At 40.9% G+C, this 26,839-nt stretch overlaps 1 protein-coding gene across 1 annotated transcript; it reads left to right on the forward strand.

The window, feature by feature from the left end:
• lrrc52 (leucine rich repeat containing 52) lies at positions 1-26,839 on the forward strand. The gene is made up of 2 exons (XM_084722818.1): positions 1-1,364; positions 25,446-26,839. Exons 1-2 carry the CDS (start codon positions 716-718, stop codon positions 25,790-25,792), a joined length of 996 nt encoding a protein of 331 aa, XP_084578944.1. The 5' UTR covers positions 1-715; the 3' UTR covers positions 25,793-26,839.

A 26,839-nucleotide genomic window follows, 5' to 3' on the forward strand; every position in this document is an offset into this window, starting at 1 on the left:
TGCAGTGCGCGCGGATGGATGGAGAGAGACGGAGAGGGAGGGAGCGCAGAGTGTGAGCACAGCGCAGCACAGAGCCACAGTCTCTAAGAGCCGTCTGAGCTGACTGGAAGGACGCACTTTCCATCGCGCTCCTGAGAAAACCAGACTTGTCTGCTGGACAGTGGTCCAACACAGACTCACACGCGCAAGACGAACACAGTCAAGGACATATGTGAAGATTTCGGGGAGCCTACATCTAGGATTGGGGGATTTTTTTTTGCGCAAGTCATGGCATTTGTTTGGAAAGTAAATAAACAATGTGCTCTGCTGGCGACAACTAATTCACGAAGATGAGTCACCGACGGGGTGATGGACAACATCCAGTGCTTCTGTGGTCTTCTCATGCAGGACAAAGTCCGGTAAGCTGCACGATTCTCACCCACGGAGCGATAAGCGTCCCTCGGTCACCTTCTGAAATGATGTCTTGTGGCGACGTGCGTGGCGCTCTCCAGAGTGCGTGTGAGTGACTGACCGATAGTCTTTCTGAGAGAGAAAGAAAAAGAGGCTGGATATAAACAGCAGCCAGGCTTTGAGCAGGCAGCGACAGCCAGCAGACACTCCGAGCAGCCATCTCGCCTCTCTCTCAGCTCCTCAGACCCATGCAGGATGCCCGGAGAGCGCCGGGGAGTCCTGGTCCAGCTCAGCCCGAGTTCATGACGCTCTGGGCGGTCTCGTCATGCGTCTCTTGCCCGAGCCCAGCGCCCAGTCCCTCCGGCTCCTCTTCCTCTTTATCTTCGTGATGGGGGTGACCCCTTCCCCGGCTCTCACAGCCGGCTGCCCAGACAGATGCGTGTGCGACGACCAGCTGGTGGTCCAGTGCGCCGGGCAGGATCTCACCCTGTTCCCTAATGACCTGCCCCTGGCCACCCGGCAGCTCATCATCTCCAACAACCGCATCGGGGACCTGCCGGCGCTGCAGCTCAACTACCTGTCCGATCTGGTCTATCTGGACTGCAGCAACAACTCTCTGACCGAGATCTCCGAGTCCACCTTCGGGAATTTGCGGAAACTCGCCTACCTGGACTTGTCGTTCAACACCCTGCTGCAGATCGAGGACCGGACTTTCGGGCCCCTGGCGTCTCTGGTGATGCTCCGGCTGACGGATAACCCGAGTCTGGGGGAGATCCACCCGGACGCCTTCTCGGAGAACATGGCTCTGCAGGTGCTGGATGTGAGCCGGAACAATCTGACGGCCCTCAACATCAGCAGCCTGATCGCCCTGCCGGCTCTGCGCTCTCTGGGTCTCAGCGGGAACCCCTGGAGCTGCGACTGTGACACGGAGGACCTCTGCCTCTGGGTGCAGATAGAGGGCTTCAAGTTCCAAGGTGAGGATGGATGGAAGATGATTCAACACACACACACGAACACAACAGAGCTTATTTACTTTTTAAATCACTATTAAAGACTTTTTATGGCAGTGGCAGCTCCCATATTACAGGAACTTCCTGACTTGCAGAACTGTTTGGCAGCTGTAATAATTAGGATTAGGACCTGAATTAGGAAAAGACACATGAACAGTTCCTAAAACAATGTTCCTGCCATAACTTAAGATAGGAAAAGTGTATCACACAGGCATCCAGACTTCCCAAAAATCTAAAATAAACTTTCACAACTTTAGGATACCTGTTAAGCTGTCCTGACTTTCATCTTTCCTACCTGTAATAGTACATATAACTCACTAACTATCTTACAGTAGTGTTACCTAATTAATTTTAGAAATGGTCTTATTAATTAATTAATTAATAATTTACCAAATCATGGCCAAATTGTTAAACAGCATCACGTGATGCACTGTGGCCCAAACATACTCTCCTCATTTGTTTTTATTGACAAAGAAGTGGCTGTAAAATGTTGGATATATTTTGTTAAAAGCCACAATACCCACAAAACAATTTGTTTCACTCTCAGGATTAATTCAGTTCAGTCTGATAACATTTTGAAAGTCTAGAAAAGCAGCATGATTAAATGATTTTACTTCCATTCAAGTTAGCAGAGGGTTGAACTGGAAGTTAGCCACTTGGCTGAAGGAAGTCTCTACTGCGTGTGCTGTATGGGCCACACAATACTGAAGCTGAATGAAGCTGGCTTCATGTGCCACTGAGCATCAGGGAATGAACAAAGGCCCGCTCCACTTGGTATCCAGTTCTCCTTTTAATATGCATGGTTCACTAATGTAGACTAACAGTAGAGTTAGTTATCTTGTTGAATTCATATGGCTGCTCATTTATTGCTTTCACCCCATGAATGCTGGGTACGGTGCAGAATGTGTCTGCCATCTTCGCCTGCTCTCTTTAGTTTATCTCCAAAGTTAGCATTGTTGTAAATTTCCCAAAAAGAACATCTTTCTGTTTTGTTTTGTTTTGTTTTTACAGATGTTACCCTCTAAATCATCTGCCTTGAAGTTATGTTGTGTTTCAGCTTGTCCCAATGAAAATAAAACCAACGGTTAAAACTTGTTGAGTTAGGCAAGATGAGATAAGTAATGCTGTTTGCAGACATAAAGGTCTATAAGCAATGTTGGATTGAGTGTTCAGAATTTTCTAACCTGAGATAGGATAGGATTCCTAAAGTTAGCTTTAGCTAGATCTGCTTCAGTAATATAAAAGTGGGAAACCCCTGTCTTAGACTCTTACTATTTTAAATTAAGACTTAAGAGGTTTCTGTAATAAGGGCCAAGAAAAATGGTTTAAAAGAAAAACTGCCTGCATCCTTTGCCAAAATAATAGAAGCCTGTGCCATGTTCCTGTTCAGGTGGCAGCAGTCAGATCTCTTGCAGGTGGTCTCTTGTCTTGTTTGTTTGGCTCTGGTAGAGGGATCATCTTGCTGGCCAGTTTCCTGGCAAGTAAACAAACTATTTTTCTGCTAAAACTATGAGCCAAAGACGCTCCAAGGTCTCATCATTTGTTATTGTCACATCAGCTCATTTAGATAATTTGATTGCGGGCGCGTGGTCAATTTAGTCCCTGATGGCAGGCCACTTATTGCACTATTGCTCTCCCTTTATTTTCCGGATATGTATACACACACACACGCTTCCATGTGCACTCCCACCACGTGTGCACACTCTTTCGCTCTGTCTCTCTCTCTCACTTTTTCAGACTCCAGAGCTAATGGTTTGACCTCAGAGTCAGAGCAATCTGAAGATTTCGTTCCCTGGCCACTCCTCTCTGCTGCACAATCCCCTCAAACTGCCCTTCACGTCTCAATAATGCCTCAAGTTTACTTCAACAAATCCGCAGATTTGTGTTACAGTTACTCGGAAAGCCACCTTAGCTGCCCGTTCCTTAAATAGCAGGGGACTGAATTAGAGCGACCCAAGAAATCACCAACAATGGGCCTGGTGACCTTCTCAGGGAGGGCAAGCTCAGATGATCTCCGCTCGTAAATGTTAATTGAGCTTAGCTTTAAGCAGGTGAACTAGGTTAGGCCTTGTAACAATGTGGCCTTGCTTATAATAGCGGTCAGCGTGCATCCATTGATCTCACGGCATTGTCTCTGTGGGTCCTGAAGGCAGAGATAATGATGAGAGGATGATTGTGTCCTTTTGTACCTGTTTTTTTCCCTCCTGTCTGGACACACACAAACACAGCGTGTACCTGGGTGTGCTGGCGCTCCCACCGTCGTATGCTTTGGCCCCTCAGTCCAGATGGTTAATGATGGTGCTCAAAAAAGCTGGACTCCTATGCTCCCATTAAGGACAGCGTGTATGTGTGGTGTGTGTGTGTGTGCAAGTGACTCACTGCACTTAAGTGTGTGTGAGTCGGTGTGTGGTCTGGAGGTTAGGGGAGACGCTAAGGCCGGGGTCCACCGGAAACAGGAATGAGATTAAGGGACAAGGAGCTTGAGAGGATGGCTACTCGAAGACAGCAGCTCCCCAAAGTTGTTATCCACCTTCACTCACAGACAGCGCTGAAGTACACTTAAAAACTGGCACAGACACACACACACACACAGGCACACACTCATTTTCATCCAACCAAAAGCCTGGTCCTTACACAAACACATTTCTGCAAAAAAAACATCAGAACAAGCATACTGACAGAAGAGCTTTTGAGCCCTAAGTGATACAACACAACACACCCACAGCCTGGCTACTGTGTTTTCAACACACTTGCGCGCGCACGCACACACACACACACACACACACACACACACACACACACACGCACACACACACACACACACACCTGTACTGATTAAAGGTGCAATATGTAAGAAAGTGAGTTTACAACATACAAAAATTCACTGAAATTATCTACAGAATGTGAAGAAATAATAGTCTGCAGAGACGTCCACTGAAGTTTAATCTCATTTGTCAATGACCAAATCATGTTTTAAATGCTGCTGAGATGTGCCACTTCGTGCTGTGCATTATGAATTCACTAAATGCTTCACCTTTTCAGTCCAAACAGGATCACATTGTTTACCCAGAGCTGACGTTAGCTGCCAGCCAGCCAGCCACACGGTGTGGCTAACATTAGCAGTGGTAGCAGCAGCTGCTGCTCTGCTTGCAGGTTAATGTCTGTGATGTGGTCACACGTTGCTCTTGTCGAATGATTATGATCTGTTTATTCTGACACAGTCTATGTCAACTTTATTTTCATTTTCTACACCAAAATATCCACACTGTTTACAAGGTATCATCTGTCTCACTTTGCTGATGACTCAAAATGATTAATTAATTAGTAATTTAATAGTTCCTGTTCCTTCCTTTGTTGTTTTAGTTTATTGATTGATTAATTTAAAGACAAAAAATTGTGAAATTTTGACCCAGTGAAGCTTTTTTTTTTTTTTTTTTTTTGTACTAGAGGCAATGATAATGAAATGTCAACTGTGTGTATACTGTGCATAATAGTATATGGTCCTGTATTTAAAATTGTAATCCTACTAATAATACCCATTTCCACTAAACATATCTGTAATCTCATTAGTTCTTTTTTATTTTGTTACTCCACAAGCCTGCTAACTAGATAAAGGCTAGGCATGCTGCCCCTCATCAGTCTGGAGTATGAATTCAACAGTTCAATTCTTACATGTTGCACCTTTAAAATACCAGTTTATTACGATAACCACAAAGTTACATCTACAGTCCACATCAAACTATACTTTAAAAAGTTATAATTGTGACCGAACTACTGTACGTTCCCAGGAGCACACATGAACACACTCTCTGTCTCTCAGACTGACAAGTTGTTTATTGATAAAGCGCTCATGAACAACCACAGTAACCAGTTTAACAGAGTGAAAGGGGTCAAGTGAGTGTGTGTGTGTGTGTGTGTGTGTGTGTGTGTGAGAGAGAGAGAGAGAGACAGAGAGAGAGAGAGAGAGAGAGAGAGAGAGAGAGAGAGAGAGCGTGTGTGTTTCTGTGGTTATGAATGCCCTCCGAACTGACTGCAGGCCTGTGAGTCTAATGTACAGAGATTCCAGCTGTCACAAACTCTCAGTATGAATATGAATCAGGTGCCTACTAGTGAGTCTGTTTCTACATCTGCGTTCAACCTCTTAACACAGAAATTCATTGAGGAGACTTTGATATTGCTGCTGACTGCGTAGGATTTAATTAGTGCATCAATTACGGGGCGGTTTGTTGGTTCGTATTCACTTTTTCTTTGTGCTGCTGTTTGTCTGTGTTCAAATACGTCACCGAGTTTGTTTTTGTGTTTGTGTTTGTGTCAGGCGTGTGTCACTGAGAAAGGTTGACGTGATGTGACTCTGGCAGCCACCAAAGTCAAAGCGTGGCTTCAGGAAAACAGCAAGGTTGGCAGGTGCATTTAAGTAGAGCCTGTCCATAAGAAACAAACACAACATGAGGGAGAAAGTGAGAATGGGAAATGATAGACAGACAGAGTGGACAGGTTTCTTTAGCAAACTGCAAGAAAAGGAAAGAAATCAGCGAGAAAAGAGGGAGAGAAAGACAAAATATTCTGAATGACATTCAGTGCGTTGTGTCTGAGCTGGTGGAGGGTGGAGGTCAGTGGTTGTATGTTGATCCTGTGCAACATCCCCCTGACCTACAGGGGAATAACACATTCATTTAACAAATGATATTAAAAAAAGCAAGCTCAAAAGGGCAGTAACAAATATTGTGTAACAGCTGTTAGGTCATAATCACAGACAGAAATTTGTTTAACTACAATTGATCATTCTTATAATTACAATGACGATGTGAAAACGATGTAAAAGAGACGAATACATCACAAAGATAATAAATACAATGATCACTCACACACATTTCTGAGTAATATGTTGAATGGCTCACAGAATACACAGAGTAGGCTCATGTTTATCTATTTATTTATGTGCATTTATAAATATACTGAGACTCTGCTGTGTGTCTTGGTAAGATTGTTATGAGGTCAGATGTGCTGATGGCACCGCGCTAAGAAATATATGGACACGATTACATGGACATTTTTCTAATACCTGTCCCAACAGTCATAACAGTGGTACTGTGGGCATCGGTCAGATTTTCTTTACATTTTATGTGAATACTGTCATTTTAATTAATTGTTGTTTATCATCTATTTTGTTATTGTCTTGTACCTTTTTGTTTTTTTCTTATTTTAGTATCAGTCAATTTTAAGTATCTCACCGGTACATTTCCCCCTGTCTGGTGCTGTGTGGGGACTGTGTTGTGTGGATTTTTAATATGTGGTTTTGTGTTGTTGAAAGGTGAAAATCAATCAACTTTATGTTATAAAAACAATGTGAAAGAGGCCTCTGGTTGTGATGAACCTACAAAGAATTATCACTTGAATCTGCAGCTCCAAAGTTGGCTTTACAGCCCTTTTTAATGAGTTTCAGCTCGTTGTTCAGCTGTCCGACCCACAACTTTACTGTTTTCTTCACTCTCCCCGCTCTCATAGTGTAATTTTGATTTGTAGTAGGCAGCTGTTTTCAGCAAAAAAGCTTTACAAACACTTCTGTTCACTTCATGGCCCATGTGAACATAGTGACGCATTTACTAGCAAAACAGCCAGATATTTCCCTCAGGAGTTGGTAGAGGCCAAAACTGAGCTAAAGGAGTGTGAATATTGGACTTAAACTTGCCAGATGGCCAGAAGCACGACTCCAAATACAAAGTACATACTTTACAAAGCCATAGTAGGGAAAACATGAGATTTTTTCTGGACTTCTGCGCACCAGTGGAAAAAAATAAATAAATACATTAAATCAAGCAGATTTATGGAGTTCTGTTAATTTAAGTTTTATGTGGCTTTGAATATTCATTTGTCAAAGAAGCTAATTGTCAGAGTTCCTTGCAGTGATGGAAGAAGAACTAACATCTTTTACTTGAGTAAAAGTAGAAATAATATATAGAAATAATAGAAATAATATAGTCTAAAGGTACTCTAACTACAAAATGTTACATAATGTCACCTAAGTATTATCAGCTAAATGTGCTTGAAGTGTCAAAAATAAAAATAATGTGTTTTTACTATAGAATCAGGGCTGTAAAAATTAATTTTGATACAGTTACTAATTACCTAAAAACTTTCTTTCTTACTTTCTGTCACTTTTGGATTCTGAAAATATAAAATGTGGTGAAATTCTTTACCCTAATACAGTGTTTTTAGGGTTGCAACTAAGTTTGTTTTCATTATTGATTAATCAGTTATTTTCTCAATTAATCAATTAGTTCTTTCATCCATAAATTGTCAGAAAATGGTGAAAAATGTTGATGAAAGCTCAAGATGACATCCTCAAATGTCTTGTTTTGTTTACAGCTCAAAAATATTATCATTTTTAAAAATATTCACATTTAAGAAGCTGAAAGCACAGAATTTAGATTTTTTTTAATTATTATTATAAAGTGACCCAAAACAATTAATTAGTTATCAAAATAAATGTTGTTGGCCTTATTAGTTTGCCCAGTTGTTCCTTACTTTGTTGTGTGCAATTTATTGATTGATTTATTGAATTAAAGATTGAAATTTCCACCCAGTGAAATATTTTTTTGCTAGAGGCCATGACAATGAATGGGCAACTGTGTGTGCATGGTGCATGACAGTATATTGTCCTTTATTTTGAAACTGTAATCCAACTAGTAAACCCCATTTTTACTAAATGTATCTGTAACCTGATTGTGCTGGTTTTATCCATAAGTGTAATGAAATAGTTTCCATGTCTTTTGCTTACAGAGTGTGCAATCTCATTACATGTAATCTGTTACTCCCCAAGCCTGTACAGAATATCATATTATTCTATTTTTATCACTGAGAAATACATGTTAGAGTATTTTAATGTTGTGGTTCATCAGTGTAGAGCCAACCTAAGAAACTACTGGGGTACATAAGTTATATAGTATAGTGTTAAACAAATGTACAGGAAAAAAGTACAATATTTAGCTTTAAAATGAAACGCAGTTGAATTATTGAGTAGCATAAAATTAGAACTACTCAAATAAAATACAAATATGTCAAAATTGTGGGTAAATGTATTTGGATCCTTTGCTGCTGGTTTGCATTCCTCCTTAAATGACCTCGGTTCGTTCATGATGTCATTTTAGAGTTAAAGTTATTTTCCATGAGAGTTTTTTACATAATTTTGTGTATTTGTCCTCTGTGACACTCTGACTCTCCTGTCCTCGACACCTAAACATCCTCTATCATCAATTCTCCATACAAGGGGAAAATACCTACCTTTCCCGTCTTGTCGTAATGGAATTTCAGCTTGTTGAACGACCTGCTGTACTCGGTGTAGGTCGATTTTGACAAGAGCCTCAGCTAACTACACGGCACATAAGTGGCTTGTCCTGGGCTGGCAGAGTTGGTGGTGTTGTGGCTCCAGCGTTTGGGGAAAGTATTTCTGGCTGCTGGTCGTTGCCCTGGATGGCTCACGGACCAGAGGCAAAGAGCCAAGGCAGAGGGGCCACGCACGGGGCAAGAGTTAAATATTCATAAAAAGAGAAAGAGAAACAGAGGTGCACAGGTTCACAGGGAGGAAGAATGAAAGAAAGAAGTCAGGTGGGTTTTTTTTTTTTTGCACCAATTGGGTTTATCTTTAATGAAAGTGAATCTTAGATTACTTGAGAGATGAGATGAGAGGAGGAGTGAAATAGCGTGACTAAAGAGCAGAGGACAAAAAGATGAGATAAGACAGAGAGGGCTGTGAAATTGGGCAAACAGATTAAGATGGACTGCAACGGAGCGACACGGAGAAAGAGAAGAAAAAAACGTCAGACTATAAAGGAGTTACCAATCGTCTGTGCCCCAGATCTGTCACTCAAGTGCATTAAAACATTCATTATGACAAGGAGGCATCGATTCAATTTAATACAGGTAGACGCTACATTATTTATCAGCTGGAACGATTCCTCCTCAGACCCATCTGGTGCGGAGAAGCATATCGAATTCAACTGGCCTACTTGTGTACTGTAGCCTGTATATATTTTTATGTCTGTGCATTTTGCGGTGTGAGCTTGAAACCAAGATTGATGTGATGCTTGTGTGGGTGTGTTTGTGATGTGATCACCTGAGGCACAGAGGGGAAGTAGCTCAGGTGTGTGTGAGTCTGCGTGTGCATGAGTGTGTGTGTGTGTGTGTGTGTGTCCGAACCAATATTCGAGCCAAGAGAATAAAATTGGAAAAGAGAAGAGGGGAGAGTGCGAAGATGACAGAGCAAAACTGAGAGAAATGGAAGGACGTAGAGGGGGAAGATGGAAACGGACTGATAAAGGGCTGAAGGGGAGACGCAGAGGGAGAATAAATGCGAACGTGCCGGAGTGGGAATGAAAAGTGGGAGGTGATAAAAGCTGATAAGAAGAGCGATAGAGGGAAGAGGAAGGAAAGAAAGAGAGCTGTTGCTATCTGACCTTCACTCTCTCTCTGCCAGAGGAAGAAGGGATCATATGGAGAAATGATGGAAAAGAGGATGGTGGTAATCTGACTAATGCCGTATTTGAGAGGAGAGGAGTGAGAAGGCGTGTGTTATTCAGCCCTAGTGGATGTGATGGAGAAAAGGTCAGCTATTCTTAGTCTTAGCCAACCCCAGTATGATGCGTTTAGCTGGCTAAACGGTGAGATACTTGAGCTGCGCTGTGAGAGGAAAGGGCCCGAAAAGTCTTTACATCCTATATGACAGGCTTCCAGTGAGCAGACGTCTTTCAAGTTTGGTTGAAAAGTGAAAATTTGAGAAATGTCTACCTCATATTGTATAATCATAGTTTCAGCATTTAATTCTAATGACTTTACTTCAAACTAAATGTTGTCTAACGCTCACCTGGTGGACAGGTGGACAATGACAGAGAAGGTTGAATCGAGCATATTAAGTTTCATCATTGGACATTTTTCAGGGATCAGATTCACAACATGAAACAACAACATCTTTATACTAAAACCACAGGCTGTAACAACCATTGAAAAGAGGAGTCAAACCTTAAAAACCTGAAACAATAATCAAATCAATTATTTTTCTTAATTTTAGCAACATCAGTGATTCCAAAATGTTTCATATTTTTGTTTTCAGCACAAACTCCGTTACAATCCTATGGAAGTAGTACATATGCCAGGTATTCTTAAATCAACAGAAAACAAGAAAGTGAAAAGCACAAACTAAGAAATTGTTGAATGATAAATTGTTTTGGTCATTCAAAGTGATTGCACAAGGTAGTTATTGTGTAAAGATGACAAAATGACCCATTCAGCTCAGTCAAATGGACAAATAAGTTGCTGTAAATGTATTCATGTCACTTATTGTCAACAAAAGGCAAGTGGGGAGGAGCGAGGTGTGAATAGATGTGGGGTCGACTGAGCTGTAGCTGCTGAGATGAACCATATGGAAACATTAATGTCTTATCTAATTAAGTGCGTGGACCCATGAGAAAATTTACTTTTGAAGTTTTCTGTCAATATTTGATCATGCATGTATGATGAAATTGAAAAAACACCTTTTTTTTTATGAATAGTGTCTACAACACCGGCAGATTAAAATAAGACAAACAAAATATGTCAAATTCCATAGAATACAAATGAAAATAGAAATGAAATAGAAAATGTGTTTGTTTGTTTGTTTCTTTTTAAGAAATGATTAGATTGCTAATGCAAAATAAATTATGATGCTCAACAAGAGTTCAAATAGACTATACAGGAAAACCAGTTTCAGTGTCCCTAAAACTGAAAATGACATAATACCCCTCAACAACTGAGCAACCAGCCCAGCATTTCCACATGCTGTTACAGTAGAACCTGAAATATAGAAATTTACGGGTACCATGTGGAATTTTCACAAAATCCAAAAAAAAGTGTTTTTGGGCATTTTGCAAAACACTGACACGACACACATGAGACCAAACATGATTGACTGATATCATGTAAATAGATGAGTTAAGTAATTTAGGCTTGTACTGCAGTGTTGTCTGTTTAATTTGGCAGAGGCCATTTCTGTTCTGCTAATGTCGTGTCAACGGTGTGCAGTGTGCAAGGCAATCAGAAGCACCAGTCCTTTAAATGGAAATCAGTCTACAGGCTGTTAACCAAGAAAGTCAGGGTAAGTCTCATTTTTAGGTTCCATTACAGTCTGTTCACACACTGGCACTGCAAAAGCCACAAATGCATGTAAATGGCTTTACATAGTACCTCTAACACAGAACTATTACATGAAGACGCCTAAAAAAATGTCTCAACCTAACTTCTGGGCCGATGTTCAGACCAAAATCTGCTCTGCATTAAAACTACACAAGAGGCTGCAGTGGTGTTTTTTTAATACTGAGAGAGGAAAGGTATCATGGGATGATTGTGAAGTAAACAGTAGAGACATGATATTATCATTACAAAGTAATCCACCAGGAATGTGTACTTGCACATATTTGATTGGCCAACACAGTACCTTGAAGGATGATGTTGTGTTGAACCAGGCTCAACTTTTTTCCAGACAACAATGTGGGTTTTTTTTTTTTTGTTTATATATATTTTTTAGATAACTGCGTCGAGGCCCCTGCTGCGTTGTTAGTCTGTCTCCATGATGAATGAAAGGACTTTGTTTTTTCACGCAGAGCTAAAGTCTGTTTTAAAAGTCGACTTCCAGATGTCTTTTGATGAGTAAAACACCAAATCCATGCTCACTGGGCTCTCTCGGCAGCTCGTTATGCTCATACGTATTCATAAATAATACCTCAGATCCTATTTTCAGTAGCCAGCTTCCACAGGGAGGTCAGAGGTCAAGGTCAGCTACAGAGCGGCTGCTCTGGACAAACAGGGACACCTCGGCATGGCGGGTGGTTGAAGAGGCTTCACCCAAGGTCGTCCGGCTGAATGATGATCTCCTTATATGCTTATATATATATATAGTAATCACTAATATGTAAAACATGTTGTATAGTCAGAAAAGTAACAGTAGGCTTTAGTTAATCCCCTGTGATTGAGGGGATGAAGGGATGCTTGTGTCTTTCACCTCCCCCTCTATATGAGACCACCACCATACTGATTACCATATGCATTGACATAATTAATCTGCTTATAAACAGCTCTGTTCTCAGTTCACAGGACAGGCTCTGTGCCTCGCAGGTTAATACCCCACAGCTCTGATCATCAGAACGTGTATAATGTGAAACGCGCTGTGTAGATGCATGGATGTGTGTGAAATGCATAAATTCAGCTAGTTTTTTTTTCTTTTTTACAGCTGTGTGAGTGTGGATGTGTTTTGCATTCACAATGCGGTCAAAAAAGCCTGGAAAATGATTGTTATTCCGGAGCTCGTTGCTCTTTTATGTATCGAGCGGCAGAGAGAGGAGGGATGGAGTCGGTGGAAAACAGAGTGAAGTTCATAAAAGAGTCAGTGGTGTTTTTCAGCAGCATCCTCGGCCCTACACTAGCCCCTCCTCCGGGGAGGTGATAAGCCCTGCTCTCTGTCAGTGTGTCAGTGCTGAGCTTGGAAACCATCCAGCTGATGATTTGACACGGAGACTGTATCGCACCGCTGTGGTGGCAACTCACACACACAAATCTTACAAATGTATGCACATAAACACTTGTGCTCACTGGATTGCTTACTTGCGCATTCTCTTTTAAATGAAATAGGAAAAATATTCACATTTCCTGGAAAGCTCTGGAGTGTCTGAGAGTGTGTATCCTCATGATGTGTGCTCTGATATCTCCCTGTAAGAAAAGTGTGTATATTCCTCTGATTACTGCTGTTTATTTCTTTCAGTACTATTTTTGTCCTCATAACCCCTGGACTGTGGTGTGTCATGGGGCCGCGGGGCTTTGTATCCAGTCAGCAGCATGCTTCACGACACGACCCGCATAGTGTCACACTGACAACACTGACCACAGCCCTGGTAATATTACCATAACACAGTGACATCATGCCACGCACAGCAGAAATAAGATGGAACTTAGCTCAGTGAGGACACACAGGTGACCGACATGCTGTGCTTCCTCTTCTGCTGTTACAAGATACAAATTGATCTGTTTATCACTACACAACAGGGTTGTTGTATAACAAGATTTAGATGTAGTCCCCTCTTTGCTATTCATTAATACATTTAAACAATATTTAAAGGTGAAATCTATGATATATTTAGTGGAATACATCATAAATGGACCATGATCAGAGATCAAGGAAGCATGTTTAGTTGAAATACTTGTTTCTCTGAAGTCAACGCTCCAGCTACCATATCCCACTTTGAAATTTGGCGCAGGTGGATTCGCTCTTACACCAGCGCAGTTGCCATTTCGCAAAGTTTGCAAGATAGCTAATGCACTTGCACCTGGTCTGTGTGGCCACGGGTGGGAGGTCTAAAAACGAACGCAAAACAAAGTTGTGGCCGGGAACATTTGCTATCTTGTGCTCGGCGCATTGGAGTAAACACCACAACAACAACACATGGAAAAGATTATTCCTTGGTGTATCAATCAGTGCGTATCATTACACGACAGACGTAAAGAGTTAAAAATAACGTAAAAGATTAAACAAACAAACAGACAAGAGGAGGTGAGGTTCAGTTAGCTTTGCTCAGAATCAGCCAGTAGAAATGTTCTTCAGAGGGTTACTTTTTATTTTTATTCTCTTGAGTACATTTCAGTGTCTGTACTTTCACTTGTACTTGAATAAAGAAGTTGAGTTAGTAATTTTTTACACAAGTAACTATACTTCTACTCAAGTAAGGAATATGAGTACTTTCGCATCTCTGGGGTTGTGTAGCAAGATTTAGATGTAGTGTCCTATTGCTCATAAAAAAAAAAACCATTTAAATTATATACCACAGATTGGTTGAAGAGATGAAAATAATAATAATAATAAACATAAAAAATTATTTTACTTGGAGGAGTGCTGAGGATGAATTAAATAGTCTCACAGCCTGATGGAAGAAGCTGCTGTAGATGTAGACTGGTGTTATAGCACCTGCTACTTCTGTATGTCTTGTCAGATGGCAGGATCACTGATGCTTGGTAGATGAGTACCTCTGATGTGCACTTTTAATCACCTACAGTAGCGTTTTTTTCTGTCCTTGGTCGTGCATGTTCGTGCCATGCACGTCCCATGCCAGTTCGTTTCCGGGCAGGATGCTTTCAATTGCTCATCTGTAGAATTTAACAACATGGCATATGAATTTTGCCTTCTCAAGTTTCCTTAAGAAATACAGCCATTACTGAGCCTTCTTTGTCAGGGTGGAGATGTGTGATGTCCATGACAGGTTCTCTGTGATGTTTATTTACTAGAACCTAGAACTGCTACATCTCAGTTCCACTGATGTTGACAGAGGTGCGCATCTTTGCCTCCTTTTCCCAAAAATCAACAATCAGCTCCATAGTTTAGGTGAAAATGAGCAGTAAGTTGCTTTCTGTGACTTTTCTGCAAGATTGTTTATTTCCTCCTGAAATTAAGTCTCGTCATTGTTTGAAATCAGTCCAATGATGGTGGTGTCATCTGCGACCTTCACAATAGACTTCTCTCCATGTTGGGGGCTGCAGTCATGGGGGTACATTGTGAACAGGAGGGGGCTGAGCACACAGCCCTGAGGTGCTCCAATTCTGGGCACTAGAGTGAAGGAGCAGAGACCACCAATATGAACTGCCCGGGGTCTTTTTGTGAGGAATTCCAATATCCAGTTACAGAATGTGGTACTCGAGCCCACTTTGCCAATCAGCTTCTTGGGAGAGACTGTGTTGAATGTTGAGCTTACATTGACAAACAGCATTCTGATTTAGGTGCTGTTTTCCTCATGATGCGTAAAGATGGAGCGGAGGGCAGTGGAAATGGTATCCTCTGTGGATCTTTTGGTTCTGAATGCAAACTGGTGAGAGTCCAGGCTGACAGGGATGTTGCTCTTTTAGTGGAGAAGGCAGGGACCAGACAACAGTGACATCCTGACAGGATGACAGTATCTAAGCGCAGGCCAAGAGAATAAATTTGTTGCCAAAGATTAACGTTCAGATCAGACTACCTCATCATAAGAGGCCAGAGTGGGGGCCATTCTGCATCCATCTTATGCTGCAGGATTTCCCTGCCAGTGCTTGTTTAAGGTGGAGGAATAAAGAAACTGCAGTGCAGCATGCAGCATGCAACAAATTTTGAATTCTTCTTGGCTGCAGCCACTGTAGTGAATAAGACTGCACATTCAAGAGAACACACACATCTCTATCTCTCTGCCTTTCTAACTCAACTACATACATACACACATTCTCTAACCTGAAAATGTCCTGGGGTTTAGTTCCTGCAGTACTCGTCGTCTTCTAAATTGGTATCTACAGAATGAAATTGCATAGACTTCTGAGTTTATGAGTGTTTTAATTCTCTGTAGACATGTTAAGTGCCAAGGCAAGTTCAAATAAGGGTCATTTTTAGCTCAAGTTGGCAGCTGCTGGACCAGACACTGTCCAAACTCTTGATTAAAAAGTTTGGACTCTTAGAAATATTTTTAAGATAGATTTTCAAAATGGCATACTTCAATAAAATAGCATCTCTGATTAAGTGCCTCATAAGCAGACACACCAAAACAGACCTTACTCAGGACTTCCAGGAAATTTGAATTCCTTAGATATCAGATCTTAGATATTATAATCCATGAGTATTACGATCCCTAAATAAATGTGCCAAGGCATACATTTGGTGAAAGAAATCAGGCCGGTGAAAAAAACACAAGGACAAACACTGAAAATGTCAAGGGCATTCTGCCAGAATGATGTCTGAGTGGTTTCCCTGCGTGATGGGATGAGTGAGAAAACACTGAGTGACAAAGAAACAGACGGTGAAGTGAGACTGAACAGAGAGTGAATCATCCCGGCTGCCACCTTCTCCTGTGTTCTCCAGTAATACTCAAATTATTTTCTCTTATCTCTGATTATAGAAGCCAGTCATGAATTCTCTCTAAAGTGCAGCAACAAATGTTTGGTGGTTAAGGAAAAATATATTTGCAGTGTGAGGCCTTTTCCTCTATTGGGTTTGATAGAGAAACAAATCTTAAACCTTATATAATTATTCATATGTTATCTGCTGATATTTAGTTGTGATCTAACATATATGTTGCACATATAATAAGCTGCTCAGTTCACACTTAACACAAACATGGTACAGCCATAAGTCCCAATCAGTCCAACTGACCCATCCTAAGTTGCGCCTCTTTTCGCTCTGTGCACCAATAACAATTGAGCATTTGGCAAAACCTCGGTCAACTTTTCTCCTGTCCTGTTTCCTGTAGTCATGTATGCTTTGTCCGGTGCTTTTTTGTGTTGAAACGAAAGGCAAATTTCACTGATGGGTAGTATATAGTCACAAATTAGCTCATGTTAGCAAAACACAAGCCAAGTAGCTAGTTAAAGATTGATATTGGTTAGTTAACTGGTTAGTTAGCAATCAGATGTATCTAGCGAGATAACAATTGATGTAGATTAGCTAGCTAGGTAGCTATTTAGCTAGTGTTTGACTAACATAAGCCAAATTAAGATGTGACAATTTTTACAGGTCCCATAGCAACATCCTTTCACTATCTCCAAAATTTGATTTTGTTTTCAATAAAGACCAGCCTTACACATAGCAGATCTAAGTGCAAGAAACAAGAAAGGAAAAAATTAACTGAGCTTCCACTCGATATCAAGCTTGCTTAACCAAATCACAAACCAAAAAGAGGCGGGACTAAGGAATGGACAATTATAACACAGTATGTTTTACAGCTAAATATATGCATTAAAGAGAGAGACTCATTTTTGAAGGAATAAATAGCAGAATTTTCCTTTTACAAATAATAAGTTAAATTTATTAGCAGTAACATCAACCTTTGTTCGATCTATAACACTCACTGGTTCAACTGCTACAGCCTTACTTGGTCTGATATAACCAGTAGCTTATAGTGGCTAATGCTTGCTAAAGTTAGCAAACTTACATATTGCTGTACAGGGGTGCATTTACATGACCCTTTAAATGGTCCCATTTCCTGAGTTGGGAAGTTGTTCTCCCGACTTCAGAGTGTTCACAAACTGTTGAGTCGTAATGTGGAGACAGCATGGATGCTGAAGGGTAGGGATGCTGTTGTACCTGTTGCAGCATATAGGTGTTTCGTCGATTAAGGCTATCATCCCTGTGATTAAGAGTTATCATCAGGTTTAATGCTAATAAATAACTTTTCTAACTAATCTAGGTCACTCTATGTGGATAACGACTAACAGCTGACACTTAACAAATTACAGTTGAGCAAAAACTGATACAATATGTGGATTATCAACCAAACATTTACTTTCATCCACCATGTTTCTGTAAACATGACAGACACCAACTTTGAAAGTGGTGTACTGAACTAATTTTTCAGATGATTCGAGATGACTCCTCATGAAAGCAGGCACATCGCTGAGTCACTTCACTGATTCTATGACTCTTTTCCGCTGCTGTTACAATAGCTTAGCATTTCAGCAGAATTTTAGCTCATTATCTCATAAATGCCATTTGTAGCTGCAGCTGTTTAGGTCTCTAGCTAAAGTTAGTCTCACTTTTAAAGGATATAGTCTGCTTACATCACAGATTCCCTTTACAGTAATTACTTCCTGCATTGTTATGTAAATGCTCAAATGGACTTTTAAATGCAGCTTTTAACCAACAGTAGTGCTGCAAAATGTCACTGAGATAAAGGCAAAGTGAGAACTGATTGATTTATTTGATATAGGTGACAGCGATCAATAAAATGTGGCTTAACTGGCCTTAATACTAATCCAGAAGTTCAGTTTGGGACATCCTAAGCTGCATGTGAAGACCCAAGAGAAAGTGTCTCAAGGACAACCCAAGAGGAGTAAAGAAGAGAAATAACACTTGGGTGAGAGACAAGTTTTTTAACCTGGACTTGAAATTTTTTTATTATTTCATCTACAGCTGCCAATTTCTGGTTGAATGTTGTTTTAGAGATTTGTCTTGGCTGTCATCTCACTTTTCTTTGAGAGGAGACCAGGCAGCAATAAAACACAGCCAAGAACTGTGTGAAAAGTCTGGATTGATGCAAGGTGCAGGAAACAGTGACAGAGAAAGGACAGATGAGACCCAAACACCCTGAGGGACCTGTTTGCTGCTGCATGTGTTTGTACAGTCACCGACTGTACCTCACTGTTCCAGCACCCAGCTACGAATGTTATATTGGAAGAGGTAATAGACAGCAACCTCACGGCGCACACACACACACATGTGCGCAAGAAAAAAATGCTCACACCTGGCTTGAGGCAAGCTTGGCAGGGTAATGAGACTGAGCAGATCAGCTATCCAGCCCACAGATGGTGACAGAGTGACGGAGGGACAGCCACGAGAACCGATGGGCCTCGCAGAAAGGGAAATAATGAGGAAAAAATAAATACAGAGAGCACTGAGACAAATAAAAAAAAGAGAGAGACACAAGAAGGTTCATTTAAGTTTTTTTTTTCCAACATGTAAAGACAACATACAGAAAAACACTACTGGCACAAATCTGAGCACAAAAAAGTGTCTCATACAGATAACAGAAGAAACCAAAAAACACATGTACAATTAGAAAAACAACAAAAATAGAACAAAACTGGGGCAGCACATTGTCACAACAAAAATAGTAAGGATATTTGCGTCCTCCACCATTTCCTTCTTTAAATGGATTTTAAAAATAGACCAAATTAACAATTTTCTATGAAGGTCATGTATATAATGCATTATAAACACATTCATGGGTTTATAGAATATTGTAAATGGTCATCATACATTTCCTTCTAGGTTTAAAAATAGACCAAATGGTAACACTTTCTATGAAAGTCATGTCGATAACACATTATAAGCACATATATATAAGATATTAAAATGCATTTATAAGGCTTTATAAATTTTTTTATAAATGTTTATAATCATGCATGACAATTCATAACAAGGTTTGTGAAGCATTATAAGTGGTCATGATACAGTTGCTAATAAAAACCTGATACAGTGCTGTCACTAAAGCTCACTAAGTCATGCTACATTGTGTTATTCATGTTTATAAGGCTTTGTTCCATTTCGGAAACTTAGAATTTATAATCTTCTATAATAAGTTCTCTGTGTGTCTTTATAACTGGCTAAAGTCATGGTAGTCATAACCCTCTGCGTACCTCACTTTGCATAGAGGGACAAGGCATGATGAATGCTGAACTTAAAATATATTATGTCCACAACTTATAATATTTTTTAAACTTTGTTATAAGTTTTTATGCACTATTGTCAACATGTATGAAGAGTTTTATGAAGCCATATGACTGTATTATAATATCATATGAATGTTCTTATAATGTAGAACATTAATATGAGATAGAAAGTGTTGCAAATCTCTTTTCCAATTGTGCCTGAAACGTGTTATAATCACACATTATGTACACAGTCTCCATCCTGTCCATGTGAGTTAACGTGAGAACAGGATCATAGGGAAGTAGACACTGGGAATTTATTTTATTTTTATTGTCTTACACCCTTATTTTTGGAATATTTTGCTGTTCAATATACATCTGTTTTGTTATCTGTTATTACGCTGTTTGCTATGGTTTAGGTTGCTGCTGACGTTTTCTTAAGGACACAATAAAAACCTTAATTCAAAAAAGAAAGAGTGATAGAAACTGTTACCGAACTAATTTCTCTTGCAATCAGAGATTCAAAAGAAACACCGTCCATCATTAGTTTCATCCGTTCAGCAAAATAAGGCTTCGTCTGACTCTCCCAGTGGTGGAGAACAATCCTTGAAGCACCAATAAAGCCTGCTAATGGAAGTCCAAATTATTATTTGGTGTTAGGAGAGACCTGTCAGCTAATAAACACAGCTGGGGAATAATTCATGCAACCACTCTCCACTACTGCAAGGAGAAACAAAAGAGCATTTCCACATTAAATGTAGGAAAGGACCTGCTTCATGTTTATACTTCAAACTGTTTTGAAGCTGTATAATGATACCTGTGAATAATTTTGTAATTTTTCCGTGCCCTCCTGTGCACAATCAGCGCTAGACGGAACAATATTTTGTTCCCCTTTTGTGCTTAAAGCATGAAGAAAGAGAGAAAATGAGTGGAGATAGGGGTGGAGGTTATAAAATGACAGTTTTGGGAAGTCTCTGCATGTCCTTCCTACTAATCAGGGACAGTTAAAAGGATAGTTTGGATTCTTTGAACTGGGGAGTCAATGCATTACCTACAACAGATGTTGGTTGGCACACCCCTAGTCTGGAGAAGCAGAGAGGAGTACCAGCTCAGAAGTTAAGCAATGTATTGCTGTGGACAGGGTCAGCAACTAAAGGTATTTTAGCCACTTCAAAATCAATATCAGTTTAAGTTTACAATATTTTCACCACTTTACTTTGCTGCCATTTCATAAGCCAAGTATCGATCTCTCCAAACCAACCAAACTCCACAGGAAAAATCAGTCATTTTACTTTTGCAGGACACAGGAGTTGTTGGTCTACTGCTGCCTCGATCTGTAAGTTTTTTTGTGTGGATTGTGTGACTCTGAATTATCCATCTAATACCAAAGTTTTACACATTAACACAAATAAACTAATTGACTGAGGCAGAAGCAGACCAGCTACTCCCATGTTCTGCAAGGTGACTGATTTGACCTGTGGTGTTTGGTTGATTTGGAAAGACTGATACTTGACTTCTATAATGGTGGAATTGTTTTTTTTTTTTTAGGTGGACATTTTTTTAGCACCCAAAATATATTATGCTTCACAATGCTGGTACTCATATCTGCTTCTTCAAACTGGGGGCATGTCAACCACTATCTACAGAAGGTTAAACACTGATTAGAATCTCATACAATAAATCAAATAGTCTGAATTATCCCTTTAAAACTGGGGTAAGATTGTGTGTCTGCTGAGTGTGTTACATGCGTCTCCTGATTCGTCCTCAGTTTATCTGTTACTGCTGAATAACTGTCAGTAATCTTAGCACTAATCACTAATCACCGCAGTGACTTGCATAATGTTTCCTGCTAACTCTATAACCCACTACTCTGGCTTTACCTGCTATTTCTGCCAGACAGACAGATGCTTACACAAACTAAAACAGCTCTCTGATCCACTCAGTGTAATTCTGTCAACAGTGTGCATAATCCTGACCTGCTATAACTTTGTACACACCACATCATGTCACAACACAGTCTCAAACCGTCGCTGCGGAGACATGACAACAGCATCAGCACGGCGTGTCTCCTCAGGCCTGAGACAAAGTCCCCCTGGTGAGGCGATCGTTAAGTATTGATCGAGAACCTTATCAAACCCCTGCAGATATGTTTTCCGCAGCAGGCTTTAAAAACCTTTTCCAAACACCAGGTTTAGCCTTAGTGAGTATTTTTAACCCTTTCAGAGAGACAGCCTCCGTAATCTAATCAGCAGGCTAGTCTGTCTCGGGGTCAGTTCTGGGTCACATCAGTTATTAGGAAAATAAAGCTCTTAAGAATTTGTGAGGAGGGATTTAAGTCTGTTAAATTTGTGTTGTTTACGTGTGTACTGACACCAAACTGAGCCCTAGTTTTCATAAGGCATCATTTCACAACTTCTACCTCAAGCTTTTAAAGGGATAGAATGGATTATTGGTGGGGTTGTTTGAGGTACTTAAACCATGTCAGTGTATAAGCTACAGTAGACAGCGGTCGACATGCCCAAAGAGGAGCACCAGCACAGAAGCTAAGCAACAAAATGTATTTTAGCCACTTAAAATATGTCCATCTAAAAAAATCAATATCAGTTTAAGTGTACACTATATTTATTTATTTTCACCACTCTACTTTGCTGTCAGACAGCCTTTTTCGAGGGGAAAACCATTGTTATATAAGATAAATATCTCGTTCTCTCTCTCAACCAGACTCCATTGGGGAAATTTTACCATCATTTTACCTTGCTGGTCTACTACTGCCTCGGCTGGTTACTTAGTTAGTTTTATTATCTGACTTGTGTGTTTTAAAAGGTTAGTTCGGATTCACAAAAAAGCACACAAACAAATGATTGAAGCAGTGGTAGACAAGCTATGCGAGGAAATGACTGATTTTGCCAGTGGAGTCTGGCTGAGAAAGCAATATCAGGCTTTTATAAGGGTGGTTTCCCGTTAGAAAAGGCTGTCTGACAGCAAAGAAAAGCTGTAAAAATATTCTAAATATAGCATACACTTCAACTGATATTGATATTTTTAGATTAGGCTTTTTTAAGTATCTAAAATATCTTTTGTTGCTGACACTGTCCACAGCAGTTCATCGCTTAGCTTCCATGCTGGCGCTCCTCTCTGCTTCTCCAAACTGGGGGGGGGGGCCTCATACAACCCCACTTAAAATATTCTGAACTATTCGTTTAAAAGCTGGAGGATGACGTTGTGAAATGATGATTTATAAACCCAGGACTCAGTTTGGTTTCTCTACATATGGTAGAGATGACACAAACTGACTTAAATCCTTCTTCATAAATTCCTTTCTTCTATTAATATTCAATGTAACCCCAAGCTGACCCCAAGATGAGGCATATCAGGCTTACATAGCCTTGGTTTCCCATTGGAAAAAGCTGTCTGACAGCAAGGTAAAGCAATGAAAATATTCTAAATATAGAGTACGCTTAAATGGACACATTTTTTTTTAGCTTGACCTCTTTTAGGTGGCTAGAATATGTTTTGCTGCTGATCCTGTCCTCAGCAGTTCATTGCTTCCTACACTCCTGATGCTTCTCCAAACTGGTGATGCGTTGACCATCCTCTACTGTGTTTACTGACTTCAAGTAATCTGAATTATCCCTTCATCCTCAAACTGCTGCTGCTCTTGTGAAGACCTGGCAAGTAGTCAAAGTAGTACGTATAGATCATATCTGACTTCTCGCCATCTTTCGCCAATCGTTCATCTCCATGTTCAGACCTTTGGCTTTATTGGTAGATGAGTGCAGTTTAATTAACATTGTTAACAGCAATAATCCATCAGCAGACAGGCCTGCAGCCAGATACTGTTCTCTCTTCCTCATCTTCTGGGGTCAGCCTCATTGCATCCATCCCTACCTTTTGAGTGTGTGTGGATGCAGATATTTCCACATTGTTCCTCCTTTCTGTGCGACTTTCTGTTTGCCTTTCTTCCTTTTTAGTGTGTTGTCATGTCACTCTTATTAAAATCTCATCTCTTTCAGCTCTCTCATCTCTGTCATTGTTCCCAGCTTGAAAAAAAAAAAAACTTCCCTTCATCTCTTTTTGGGGAGTACAAGTGCAATTAAGCATGCAGGGAGGGTGGGAGCAAAGGAGCATGGGAATTAGTGCCGCTTGTAACAAGAGATGAACTGATAGGAAGCAGCGCATGCTGTATCCTGCTCTCCTCTTACTGATCAGATTAGATACATGCAGAGCAAGCCTCTCATCTCTTTTTAACAGTCTGCATTCATACTAATTAATATACGTGAGGGTACTGTATATGCTAATGCTGCAAAGTCACCATAGCAGAATGGAAACACGCAGCAGGGCATGAAAAACACAGCTGAAGCGTTCTTGCACAAAACCCTGAATCCTGAACGGCTTCTGTAGCCATCCCTGACCTTTGACCTCTACATGGCGGAGCATCAAACGCCATAAATAAACATTTTACAGTATTCAAATCCTGTTCGTGCCAGGGTTTCCGCCTGCCTGTGTGGTCTGAAGTCATTCCGGCTGATTATCATATTCCTCATTATGAGCAGCAGATGTTTTGTCAGGGAAAACACTCATCTCCTTATCTCTCCACTGCTGCAGAGTGATTTGTTAGTGTATAATGATGTGCATGAGGGGGTGGGAGGGTTGATGTGTCAGAGGCTTGCAGTCAAGTTTAGTCACCTTTCTGTGCATGTGTGTGTACAGCATGTGTGTGTGTGCAGCATAATAATGTTGCCATGTCCTAGACACCAAAGACCTACATTACTCAGAGGAGTAGTACTATAATGTCTCTCGGGATCATTTATCACAAAGGTTATCACTGCATTGTTAGCGGCTGTTTGTGTATGTCTGTGTGTGTCCTGGCTTGTGTTTGTTGTACACCTTTTTCTCTGGAGTAATTAAATTTTTTCCTCCTTCTCTCTCCTGATACTCTGCCCTTCACCTTTCAAGTTCCCATGAAATACCTTATTGCTTATGTGTTTCCTGTAAAAACAGGCAGCTAGGGAGGGAACTGTTGCAGATATTGATTGGCGTTTACAGTAGGCAATGGCCCTAAATGTGTGGGAAACTTCCTTAAACAACCACAGTACTGTATTACCTGTTGGTCTCAGAGGTTGTGTTTGTCCTGGTGATCGGCTGTCCTTGCTGGGAAGCTACTGAGCCTGGTTCCATTACCTGCTAATGGTATCTAACAGTCATGGTTAGCTACTTTAGGAACAAGTAAAGCAATCTTTCCAATGGAAAACCTTGGTACTGGCAACAATCACAATGTGCTAATTTAGTAACATGTAGAGATAACTTTCCATCAGGAAATGACGTCTGTACTATATTCCCTGTTGGTCTCAGAGGCTGTATTTGTCCCGGTGACTGGCCGTGTTCACTGTGAGGCTGCTGAGACCGGTTCTCTTGCCTGCTAACGGCAGCTAACAGTCCCAATTAGCTACTTTAGCGAGAAGCAAAAAGCTATCTGTCCATCAGGAAAGTCTGAAATTAAGTCATCGAGAGTTGAGGCTGAGCAGCCGGAGAACATCAGAGGGAAAACAGAAGATATTTTCTCTATAAAATATGATCTAGTTTCACTCAAATCCATGAATAAAGTTATAAAGTGGTGTTTTTGTTCAGTGAGCCTCATTCTGCAGGTGACATTCAAAGCCACTCTGGTGAATGGATGTATTCTCCTTCCATGCTCCAGCAGCGTCATAAGAAAGAAAGTGTTTCATTGGATGCAAATGTAGTACACGCCCTGGACTGACAGGATGCGTCATCAACATTTTTTAGTCTTCCAGGAAAGGACAAACTCTGAAATACCTCTTTGATACAATATCTTTCCTAATTAATCTCCTTATTTCTCTCCTTCACCTCCAGACGAGGGCCAGACAGTTTGCCACAGTCCCCCAGAGCTGGCGGGCCAGCGGTTGGCGGAGGTCGGCATGCAGCTGCGGGCAGACTGCCACCAAGGCCTGGGTTACTGGGACTACCTTTTCTTCATCGCCATCGGCTTTGTCATCTTCTCAGCCGGCACGGTGTCAGCCTGGGTGATGGGCGTGCTCATGGTGCTGTATGAGCGCTACAGCAAAAGGAAGAGCGAGGAGCTGGACAGCGATGACGAGGACGATAGGGGAGGGATGGGTGGAGGAGGAGGAGGAGGAGGTGGCGGGGGAGGAGGGAACCAGGGGAATGGGGATCTGAGCAAGCCCGGCATGCAGGTGTGACGGACTGAACGTGAGGAGGGATGACATGAGAGGAGGAAAGACAGAGAGGAAGAGCCAGAAGTGATAAGAGGACTCTGAGACCAAAGGCTCAGCAATGAACCAAGATCTGACTGTCTCTCTTTGTTACAGATTTAGATATCGCAATATGCTCTTCACCATATTGGACATAAAGTGTGTGTGTGTGAGTGTGTGAGTGTGTGTGAGCATGTGTGTGTGGCTGTGAAAGAGAAAGAGAGACAGACAGAGACAGCAATAAGGGTGACTATGCCTTCACTTCAGGAGTACAGAATGACCTCTGAGATTATTGAGAGCAATAACCCCCATACACACAACTACACACACAAACACACACACACACACACACACACACACACACACACACACACACACACACACACACACACACACTGCTCAGCTCAGGACCAATACTCTATGGAGCTGCTGGTCTTATTGAGTGGGCGGATGTACCTGCAAACTACGTGAAGTGCTCAACTAACATCCTGTAAATGATGAATATAACGAGACATGTTATGTGAGCCACACACACACACACACACACACACACACACACACACACACACACACACACACACACACACACACACACACACACAAGTACACTTAAGAAGGTATTGGGGGTCACAAAGAGAGTGATGCCTTATCTCTGCTACAATAAAAAGGGAAAACTCGTACATTTCAGTATTAAGATGTGATTTTCCTGAATGCCTTAAGGCAACTCACTTGAAATAGTGAACAGTCACTGTTGTCTCCTATAGACAGAATCTGTCCACAAACAGTTTGGGATATGATCAATTCATTTGAATGTAAAAATTAAGAATGAACCACGTCTACAACTCACTGTTATGGATTAAAGATAAATAACCATAACAGACTGGAGACTTGGTTCTCCTGCTGCTGGTGAGATTAACCTTAAAGTTTTGAATTTTAAAGGTACCCTGTGGAGTTTTTTTAACCACTAATGGCACTATGGAGCAATGTTTTGATAAGTGAGTCCCCTTTATATTTGTAGCATGAGCACATTGGTGA

The sequence above is a fragment of the Lutjanus erythropterus genome, chromosome 7 (genome assembly GCF_056507025.1).
Source record: "Lutjanus erythropterus isolate fLutEry1 chromosome 7, fLutEry1.hap2, whole genome shotgun sequence".
Taxonomy (NCBI): domain Eukaryota; kingdom Metazoa; phylum Chordata; class Actinopteri; order Lutjaniformes; family Lutjanidae; genus Lutjanus; species Lutjanus erythropterus.

Excerpts from the sequence above, each read along its gene's own strand:
- lrrc52 (XM_084722818.1), top strand. The coding sequence starts at position 716 with ATGCGTCTCTTGCCCGAGCCCAGCGCCCAGTCCCTCCGGCTCCTCTTC. Across the intron at positions 1,365-25,445 it reads AGAGGGCTTCAAGTTCCAAG|ACGAGGGCCAGACAGTTTGC; the intron begins GTGAGGATGGAT and ends CTTCACCTCCAG.